The 11384-nt window shown below is 34.2% G+C and overlaps 1 protein-coding gene and 1 long non-coding RNA gene across 4 annotated transcripts; both read left to right on the top strand.

The window, feature by feature from the left end:
- Positions 1–820: 820 nt before the first annotated feature.
- Positions 821–7166, top strand: LOC131057322 (uncharacterized). 3 transcript variants are annotated; one of them, XM_059215111.1, is made up of 9 exons: positions 821–5034; positions 5317–5410; positions 5696–5751; positions 5911–5998; positions 6105–6174; positions 6255–6332; positions 6439–6554; positions 6726–6815; positions 7085–7166. In XM_059215111.1, the coding sequence occupies exon 1, from the start codon at positions 892–894 to the stop codon at positions 3628–3630; it is 2739 nt and encodes a 912-aa protein (XP_059071094.1). In that variant the 5' UTR covers positions 821–891; the 3' UTR covers positions 3631–5034; positions 5317–5410; positions 5696–5751; positions 5911–5998; positions 6105–6174; positions 6255–6332; positions 6439–6554; positions 6726–6815; positions 7085–7166. The 3 variants fall into 3 exon arrangements, with proteins under 3 accessions (XP_059071094.1, XP_059071111.1, XP_059071071.1); XM_059215128.1 differs by having other exon boundaries at positions 821–4288; positions 4396–5410; XM_059215088.1 differs by having other exon boundaries at positions 821–5410.
- A 586-nt stretch (positions 7167–7752) lies between these two features.
- On the top strand, positions 7753–11120 carry LOC131876733 (uncharacterized). Its single transcript, XR_009372815.1, has 6 exons — positions 7753–7779; positions 7888–7955; positions 8361–8444; positions 10153–10286; positions 10606–10679; positions 10779–11120. It is a non-coding gene; the product is annotated as an uncharacterized LOC131876733 (long non-coding RNA).
- Positions 11121–11384: the final 264 nt, after the last annotated feature.

The following is an 11384-nucleotide window of genomic DNA, read 5'->3' on the forward strand; positions in this document are numbered from 1 at the left end:
GTAACAGGTATTCCACCAACAGAAGACCTCCTGGACAATTGCAATGAATATGATGCAAATATGTCATCATCTTTTGTTCCAAAACTGCCTCCTCCACCCCGCGAACTAGATACAGTTAAGAGAACCTTGCAGTTAGATGTTGATACTAATAATAATATCCCTTGGCCTGAAATAAACTTGTCTCCGATAAATGAATATAATACAATAGGCTTGTTAGGCATGGCATTCCCAACCCTTTTCCCATCTGGAGTTGCACTTCCACTACAGCCACGTATCAAGCATGTTTATTTACATGAATATGCTCTCCACTTACTTAGATATGCTGATCAAAGATTTGGGCAGCATGTTAGATTCCGGTATTATATTTACAATCTAATTATGAGACATCGTTCGCAACAATCTGCAGCTATCTTCATTAAAACTAATTTGGGAGAGTCTGTCCCAACCACTATCGAAGCACTCCATGGACGATTGCAAAACACTCCTGATGATCAGCTGCCTAGCCAATTGTTGCGCTTTGCCGCAACTCTTCGAGGCACCCGTGCATATTGGCGTAAATCTAGAAAAGAGCTCGCTGCAATGATCTCCCAATTGGGGCCCCCAACACTGTTCTTTACATTAAGTTCAACTGATACCAAATGGCCTGATTTGCATAGGCTCTTCTCTGAAAATGATGGCCAAACCACACAGTTTACAAGAAAACAACTTACAGACCATGTGATCTGCAATCCACATATAACAGCATTATACCTTCACAATAGATTTGCAATATTTCGTGAAGAAATTATTCAAAAGTTGTTCCAAGCAAAGGATCATTGGTATAGGTATGAATGGCAACATCGAGGCTCAGCCCATATTCATGGCTTCTTATGGCTCCCTGGAGCACCAAATATGGAGACCATTAATTGGACAGATGATAATGAGGTGCAAATGGCAAAAACTTTCTTCGACCAATATGTTTCTGCTTGGAACCCTCGCATTGCAGCAGACCGCATGAATGCAATGCCCTACACTGCAATGGATGACCCTTGCCTAGCTGATACAAAAAAAATCTTCACCATGGATGCTGCATTGGATTATGAAGCATTGCTTAATACTTTACAGAGACACACAAAATGTACAGAACAAACATGCCTCAAGAAAAAAGGTCCCACATTTGAATGTCGTTACAAAGCTCCATGGGTTCAACAAGAGATGTCTACATTGACAGTTGACAATGACAACAACCCATGCTATAAACCTGCAAGGAATGATGATCGTTTAAATATTCATAATCCTTGGATGCTTTCACTATGGAGAGCTAATATCGATTGTCAACCAGTCACTTCAAAAAAAGCTGTCCTCCAATACATTTCAAAGTATGCTTCAAAATCAGAAAACAAATCGCAATCCTATATTGAAATGCTGAAAACAATACTAAATACAAGTAAATCTGAAGATAGCATTTTATTAACATATCAGAAATTTATGATGGGCATAGTAGTAGACCGTGATATCAGTGCACAAGAAACTTGCCATATGTTACAGAAATTGCCTCTTCTAAGTTGTAGCCGACAATTTGTCTCTCTAAATGTTGGCAGAAAAATACTGCACCGTGTCATAAAATCAGATAATGGAGCTGACCTTTCCACAACTTATATCCATGCTTATATGCAGCGCCCTTTTGAATTAAATGCAACAAATTTGCTACAATCAGCACAAGGGTTTTCCTATAATTCTCAACGCAAAAAAACAAAATGGCACATCAGGGATAAAAAAGCAATTGTGACTGTATATCCTCAGTTTACAGAGCCTCCAAATGAAGATACCAATCAGTTTGAGATTTTTTGTTTGTCTGAATTGCTGCTATACAAACCATTCCGTGACATCCCAACTGAAATAGGAGCTTCAAAGGAACAAATTATAAAAAATTGGAAAAACTTTAAAAAGACAAATTACAACCGTTTGGGAAATCAACAAATTATAGATGATTGCACCCTTCCAAACGAAGATGACAGTGACAATAATGGTTCCCAACATCAAGATGATACAAATCTGTACGAGTGGGAGCAGCTCTCACAAATGGGAGCTTCAAATAACTTTGTCCAGAATGATCTGCAAATGCTAGGCCGTCGTGATTACGATATTAGCCACTTTTGGGGAGCAACTGTTGTGGTTGATCAACTAGACTCCACTGCCCTTCAGTTCATACCTACAAGCAAGCTAAAATCCCAACACACTAGCATGCAAATCTCCAGCCAAGACACAAAAAAAAACCAGCTATCGCCTCAGCAAAAAGTTGCGCTCAACATCATTCTACAACATCATAATAATCAATCTGCAACAACACCTTTACGAATGATTGTTCAAGGCACTGCTGGCACTGGTAAATCATTTTTAATAGATTGTATTAGAAGAGAATTAAACATATCTCCACCTATGGCGGAAAACCCATTACTTGTTTTAGCACCAACAGGAGTTGCTGCATTTAATATACAAGCGACAACAATCCATGCAGGGTTGCGCATACCTATAAGAGAAATGCATCCTTTGACAGGGCAATCATTAATGGCATTGCAAGAGCAATTGAAACATATCAAATATATTCTGATAGACGAAATGAGCTTTTTGGGCCCGAAACTACTACTTAAGATAGATAACCGTTTACGCCAAGCATTCCCTAACAAACAACATGACATCTTTGGTGGCATGTCCATGATTCTTGTTGGTGATCTTGCTCAGCTTCCCCCTGTTATGGATAAACCTATATATGCTTCACACTCTACAGCCCTCAGTTTATGGCATTCTTTTACTATTGTCATAACATTGGACACTATTTTCCGCCAGCAAGGTGCATCTATAAGACAACAACAATTCAGAGCACTTCTTCACAACTTAAGAAACGCTCAAGCACTCCAACATGATTGGCAGTTTCTAATGTGCCAGACAAATGCAACATTAACTATTCAACAAAAGAAAGATTTCAACTCTTCAATCCACTTGTTTGCAACAAATGAATCTGCACGCTTGCATAACAGGAAAATGCTCAAAGAATTAAATTTGCCTGTCGCTCTAAGTTTAGCTAAAATTGCTAAGCAAACAAATACTGAATATGACACCAATGAACAGCTACCATTGGAAGTATTACTTTCTATTGATCAGCAAGTGATGTTAATAGCTAACTTGTGGATCAAAGTTGGCCTTGTTAATGGTGCTATTGGTCTCATAAAACAAATTGTATATGAAAACAATACAAAACCACCAGACTTACCAAAATATGTGGTTGTCCAATTCAATGATTATAATGGTCCTCCATGGGATATAGCACATCCAAAAGATATACCCATTTTGCCAATAACGCGAGGTAGGCGTACGCAAGTGCCTTTAACAATGTCTTGGGCCATCACTATTCACAAATCCCAAGGTCTTACATTAGATACAACTACCATTGACATAGGTAATACTGAAAAGCAAGGCCTCACATTCACAGCTATTTCCAGAGTCAAGACAATTGATGGAATACGGATCGAACCACCATTCTCTTTTGAAAGGTTTTCCAAACTGCAAAATAATCCTTATACAACCATTAGAAAGAAAGAAGAAACTCGTTTGCAGCTACTCTCTGCGCAAACAGATATCTATTCACCTTAAAAACTTTTGCTCCAAAACCATCTTTCTTACATTCCACTACTTTCAACAAGGTAATTACAATTTTACATTGTCATACCTCTTCACAACATGCACTTTCTTAATCGTCCCTCATACTAACTCTTTTTCCCTCGCTGTTCATTTTAGATTTCATTCATTCTAAGACATCCTCCATGCTGCATTGAACACCACACACAAGCCTTCCTATCTATACACGCTTCAATAATTGTCTACAGATATCTCAGGTATAATACAGCTGCAATGCATTGCGCATTCACATTGCTCACTCCTCCAACATATACAACTATCTCAGGTATGATATGTCACTTTTATTGCTTACAATGTACTCTGTTAACAAACTTTTATACTAATCAATGTCAATTATACAAAGTTATACACAATAAAAACAATGCTATGCTTAGTATGTTCTTTTTGACTGCAAAACATCTGTTCCTCACCCCATAATTAAATTTCTAAGTATTTTAACACTAAAATGAATATATTTCTAATCAGTTTAAAACTTTATACAACTCGAGCATTTGTAACAGCTTTTATCAATCTCATTGTTAGAGGAACTATTTATTATACCTCTGATAAGTTTTGTTACAAAAGTGTCTCTTCAATTCAAAAGTTACTGCAACAACACAAGCAACTCTCCCAGGTATGATATTTACATTTTTTTGGCTTCAAGCATACTTTATTGACACCTTTTATTGCTCTAACATTGCTCTCTGTCACTTTTAACTAACTTCCCTCCTTGTGCGCCAGCTACAGTACATTGCCTCTCCAGTGCAAACCTTCTCAATCAAACATTCAGTCTAAATTTCCTACTGCAAATTGAAGGTATGCATACCTACCCAACACATATAGTTTACATTCTCTTCTTTTTATGTGGCCATGTAATTCTTTCAAGGCATATTCTAACAAATCTTCAAATAAAATCAATTAATAAACAAACTTCTCTTTACCATGCCACTTCAGTTGTTTTGGCACATAAATTGTATATATGTTAAATTTAAGAAACTAATTCTATTGCTTCTTTTTGTTGTAGAGATACATATTAACAAAGAACCACATACCCATGCTTGGACACTTCTCACTTTTCAAGTTAGCACTGGTTGTAGCTAAAAAGTCTTCTCAATGTCAATTATACAAAGTTATACACAAAAAAAACAATGCTATGCTTACTCTGTTCTTTTTCCCTACAAAACATCAACTTTCTAACTCTTTTAAAACTAAAATGAATATATTTCTAATCAGTTTTAAACTTTACACTACTCAAACATTTCTAGCAGCTTTTATTAATCTCGTTCTTAGAGCATCTATGTATTGTCCTCTGATAGCTTTTGCTACAAAAATGTTTCTTCCATTCAAAACTGACTGCTGCAACATAAACAACTCACCCAGGTATGACATAACAATCCTATGCTTAGTCTGTTTTTTTCCTTTTTTTTTTTTATATGCAAAGATAGAAGAGAGAGAAATAATAGTATCTAAGTTTCTATATATGCTATGAAACATTTGTTTCAATCTATACCACTATTAAGCTCCATCTCACAATATCAGAAATATGTATCTGTACAATTTCACAGTTAAATAGAAGACGACATAAAACTTGTGGATGACTGCATCTTTCCCTCTCATCTGAAACTTTTGTTTTACAAATACTTTCCACATGTGATTTCAAAGGAAGGATGCAAGGCCCGCAACACATCAGGCAACCTGAGCCAATCTCAAAGCCTCCAATTTCCATATACCAGTTTTCAGGATTAGACCATACCAGGTAACACCTTATAATAGAAAACCATAGCCCAATTTTCTATTTACAATGCAAATGCATTATTGTAACTTCTTAATTATTAAAACCTTCTCATACGTTATTTGATTAGAATTTATGTTTCATAATGTACATTTCTACTTTTTGAATGATAAAAGATTCTTTTCCTGCTAATGCATATCAACATACAAAGTTATTATTACAAGATTCACATATGTTCTTTTATTACAAATTATGTTTCATACTGTACATTGGCACTTTCTGAGTAACTAAATATTCTTTCCCTGCCAGAGCATGTCAACATATGAAGGTGACTTGGTGGCAAAATGCTACTTTACAAAGCACAAGTTAGTACCGGATGCATTCCATGCAACCCTGAAGAGAAACATACAGATACAATTACCTTTCTAACTCTTTTAACACTAAAATGAATATATTTCTAATCAGTTTTAAACTTTACACTGCTTAAACATTTCTAACAGCTTTTATTATTCTCATTCTTACAGCACCTGTGTATTATCCTCTAGTGACTTTAGTTACAAAACTCTCTATTCCATTCAAAAGTCACTACTGCAACATTAACAACTCACCCAGGTATGACATTAACTTCCCTTTGTCACGCCACTTCAGTTCTTTTAGCACATGAGTTGTATATATGTTGAATTTAAGAAACTAACCATATTTCTTCTTTTTGTTGTAGAGATACATATTAACAGACAACAACATACCCATGATTGCACTCCATGTCGATTACAACCAAACATTTTCTGGTCATATCTAAATTTATACTTTATATCTGCTTTCCAACTTTACCAAATTAAACCTTTTGACATGCCTTTCTTCAATGCAGGTAAAACCTTTGACCGACCACACTAAATCACCTTTCCTATTTCACCAATATCCATTCATTTTGTTCCCCATATTTCAGGTCATATTCCTTTTGGTTTCTTAAAATAATTCACATTTGACCATTATAGCTATTGACCACTTCTCCCATTCTTTATTCTAATGTTTTATCTCCTCATTGCAAACAGATTTAAATATCTCGAATCTATCACTGTGTTGCCCTTGCAAAAATTGCAGACAACAAACAAAAAAAATTAGGGTGTTTTCAAACTTCACTGCATTCCAGATTTATGACACTAATCAGGTCAGTTACAAAGTTATACACAGAAAAAAATGCTATACTTACTCTGTACTTTTTCTTTGCAAAACATCGACTTTCTAACTCTTTTAACACTAAAATAAATATATTTCTAATCAGTTTTAAACTTTACACTGTTCAAACATTTCTAACAACTTTTATTGATCTCACTGTTAGAGCATCTGTGTATTATCCTCTGATAACTTTTGTTACAAAACTATTTGTTCCATTCAAAACTCGCTACTGCAACATAAACAACTCACCCAGGTATGACATAACAATGCTATGCTTGGTCTGTTCTTTTTCTTTGTTTTTCTTAATATGCATAGATAGAAAAGAAAGAAATAATACTATCTAAGTTTCTGTATATGCTACAAAAAATTTCTTTCAATGTACACCAATATTAAGCTCCATCTCACACTATCAGAAATATTTCACTGTACAATTTCACAGTTAAATAGAAGACAACATAAAACCTGTGGATCACTACATCTTTCCCTCTCATATGAAACTTCTGTTTTGCAAATACTTTCCAGCTGTGATTTCAACGGAAGGATCCAAGGCCTGCAACACACCAGGCAACTTGAGCCAATCTCAAAGCCTCCAATTTCCATATGCGAATTTTGAGGATTGCAGCATGGCAGGTAACGGCTTATAATATAAAACCATAGCCCAATTTTCTATTTGCAATGAACATACATTATTGTAACTTGTTAATTATTAAAAGATTCTCATACGTTATTTCATTAGAATTTATGTTTCATAGTGTACATTGCTACTTTTTGAATGATAAAAGATTCTTTTCCCACTGACGCATATCAAGATATGAAGTAATTATTAAAAGATTCTCATACGTTGTTTTGTTTGATTGTACGTTACATAGTGTACATTGGTACTTTTTGAATAATAAAAGATTCTTTTCCTGCCCAGCATTAAAAGATATGAAGGTGACTTCATACCAAAATGCTACTTTGCAAAGCACAAGTTAGTATACGATACATCCGATTGAACCCTAAAGAGAAAGATAGGCATACAATTAACTTTCTACCACTTTTAACACTAACATGAAAATATTTCTAATCAGTTTTAAACTTTACACAACTCAAACATTTCTAACAGCTTTTATTATTCTCATTGTTATAGCGCTTGTGTATTGTCCTCTGGTGACTTTCATTACAAAAGTGTTTGTACCATTCAAAAGTCGCTGCTCCAACATAAACAGCTCACCCAAGTATGGTAATTACTTCCCTTTGCCACGCCCCTTCAGTTCTTTTGGCACATGAATTGTATATATGTTGAATTTCAGAAACTAACCATATTTCTTCTTTTTGATGTACAGATACATATTACCAGACAACAACATACCCATGATTGCACTCCATGCCGATTACAAACAAACATTTTCAGGTCATTTCCCAATTTATACTTTATAGCTGCTTTCCAACTTTAGCAAATTAATCATTCTAACGTCGCTTCCTTCAATGCAAGCAAAACCTTTGACCAACCAAACTAAATCAGCTTTCTTATTTCACCAATATCTGTTCATTTTGTTCCCCATATTTCAAGTTATATTCCTTTTGTATAAGACTTGCAAAGGTTGGATAATTAGTGAGATGTTACTTTATAGATAATGGTAAAGGCACTTTTTGGGTTGTCGTCAGCAGACATTCTTTAGTTATATGAGGCTGCCTTTATGTAAGCATTTCACAATACAATTGTTTTTCTGTTTAATCAACAGTACAACATTTCAATCGTGTTTATATTTCCACTTTATACATGATTTCTAATGAATGTTTTGACACACAATTGTAGGTGGATGTCACAAGTTCTGCACATCTCATACAACAGATTCCCGAGATTGATGCTTAACACCCTCTCCGACACCAAAATCAACTGGTATGCCGTTCTCCCTTGCATTAATAACATTCTTTGCATTCTTCTTTCTCATTTTTAACTATTCTGCTCTGCTAATGATGTTCCCTATTTCAATTCACTACTTCCTTTCTCACTTTATTAGTAGTATAACTAATTATTGTCATTTTGTTTCACAAATAACATTACTCTCAACCTTTCTCTTTTGTGAATGACCACCACCACATGCTCTTCTCGGTTTTCAAATCTTTGCCTCTTCTCGATTCTATTATATTCGAATTTCCTATTTTACAACGCCTTGCTTATGTCAAGATATTATCATACTATGCAAACCTAAGTCCCATGTGTTAACTTTACTGTTCTCTTTTTTTAGTGGAGTTCATCATTTAGTGGATTCCAACTCCCATATAAGTTTTACTTGTAATTTTTTAATAAGATGTTATTTGTTTCAAGAATTATTTGTTCAACAATCTCCATTTTAATTATTTAAATATTCTCAGAATGCTCCTTCTCTGGCTATATAAATTCACATTGCAAATGTGATGTACCTACCTATCATTTAAAATGGTAACGAACATACCTCCATCTTTACAGATGATTTTAGGACAGCATACTGTATGGTCAGATAGAATCCTTAAGATATAAATAAACAAGAGATCCTATCATTCATTAGCAATTAAAACTTGGTTGGCACTTAAAATTATATGTTTCATCAATTCAATAGTTCATTATTTTATAAATCGGTATGCTTGGAAAAATGATTTCTATTACCACATTAAAGTCTAACAAACTACTTGAGATGGTGAGCACCGAGAGTATTTAATTATATTTTGTTCATAGATAACCTCTTTTTCAAATACACAATGGGTGCTTATCTTCACTTCAGGAAATTGCTTCTGGTTTTGGTCATGATGTAGCTGTGCCTAGGCATACAAGTAGAATGTTACTGTATTTAATAAAAGCCGCTTTTAAATGAATATACTTTTTATTCCAGTAACTTATAATCTTCACTGAAACTTCTTTTGATTTCTATAAATGCATACTTTGCTACAATGCATCATTGCCAATCTTAATGATATTTAATTTTGGACATACTACTTTGTGCTACACATTTTTTTAAATGGCATCCACACAACACTCCACAGGTCAAACTTATATTTTCAATGAATTAGACCAACTCTCATATTTGAATTTTTATTCACTTGTTTAGACTTCGTCATACAATGTCCACTTCCCACTGTTCCATTTTATTGCAAGAAAATTGCTTTTCTATATTAAAATATTTCAAAATGCTTGATTAACAATCTCCTTTTATACTCTTCTCAGTTTTCGAATCTTTGCCTCTTCTTGATTCTATTATATTCGAATTTCCTATTTTTTCGACATTTTGCTTACATCAAAATGTTTTGCAGCGTTTTGCATAGTTTGTTATAATGTCTCATTGAGAATTTTAATGGTATTTAATTTTAGCCATTCTACTTTGTGCTACTCATTTCTTTAAATGACATCAACACAACACTCGTAGTTCCACCTTGTATGCTCAATGATTCAGAACAATCCTCATCTTAGAATTTTTATTCACTTGTTTAGACTTCATCATACAAGGCCCACTTCCCATTGTTCTAATTTAGTGATTCAGAAAACAGAATTTTTTCACATTAAATCATTGTTTTCTGCCTAATTATGAATATGAGACACTTTGCCTAATTTTTTCACATACTTCTCTCTACAGGATTGCACTTCATTCAAGTTGCAATATTTACAAATTGCCTCTTACAAAACTATGAAGGTTGACTTGCTTGATATACATGACCTTCCTCACCATGATAAGCAAAATATATATTGCCAGTTCCTCTTTCTTGTCAGGTATTACTTGTTACTCTCATTTTCACATGCCAAATTTTTTTTCTATTTATTAAATTATTTTATAAATTGTAGCATTGTACTATTCAATAAAAGTAACACTTGAAAAATTCCAAAGTTACAAGCTTTAAAACTCTTTCTATACTGCAATTTTAATGTATATTTATTCTACTTTACCAGGTCATTTCCTCACTCCATACTACTAAACATGACATAAATAATATATTTGACACTTCATTCATTGAAACACAAAATTCACTTTTAAATGTGCACAACACTTTGATACACAACTTTAAAATTTACCGTTTTCCACAATTTGCAGGCTTTAAAACTCAGCAGGCGTTGTAATTTAAAACAAGTTGATCGCATTGGCTTTATGTTGTTGCTCATCAAGATGTAAGTTGTTCTCATTTCGGTTTAAACCTTGCACATTACGTTCTCTGTAACACTTTCTATTGCTGACAAATGTACTTACTTGATTTCCATGCACTGCAGGTCAATCCGTCATCAGCCATTACACATCTTGCAGCTTTCAACAGCTTTCAAATTATTTGATTCTTTCAAACCTGCTATTTTACATCTCACAGCCCTATCTTCTCAAATATTAACATGTTCAAGATGACGACACCGTTACCATATCATGTTTTAAAGAGTCGTTAAGATCTAGCCTCCCACAGTGACTGCTTACACTTATTGACATTGTAACATTCACGGTTTCTTACTTATGTTACTCTCTTCCATCATTGCTACATTTCATTCAATGTTCCCCTTTGCTGAAATCCACTATGTTTAACAACTGAATTCAATGAATGAACATAACTTGCTGCTTTCTCTTCACCCTTGTGCAAATTTGTCACTCAAATATTAATACTTTCTATACAAAGTTTCATTTCTGCTATGATGCATTTTTTTGGTGGTGATTTGGTAAAACATAGATTAAAGAAATTTGGAAAATACACACTTTTAAAAAAAATACTGCACATATTTCTGCTTCATTAACAAAACCAGTTCCCCAAACCATTTTACCTATCGGCTTCCCGTTGCACGCACACTGGCGTGCAACTGCTAGTCTAATTGTTACTAAGGTAAAGATCAAATTAT

Source organism: Cryptomeria japonica, chromosome 1, assembly GCF_030272615.1.
Source record: "Cryptomeria japonica chromosome 1, Sugi_1.0, whole genome shotgun sequence".
Lineage (NCBI taxonomy): Eukaryota > Viridiplantae > Streptophyta > Pinopsida > Cupressales > Cupressaceae > Cryptomeria > Cryptomeria japonica.

What these genes read in the sequence shown, in the direction of transcription:
- LOC131057322 (XM_059215088.1), top strand. Translation starts at nt 892, where the DNA reads ATGGAGACCATTAATTGGACAGATGATAATGAGGTGCAAATGGCAAAA.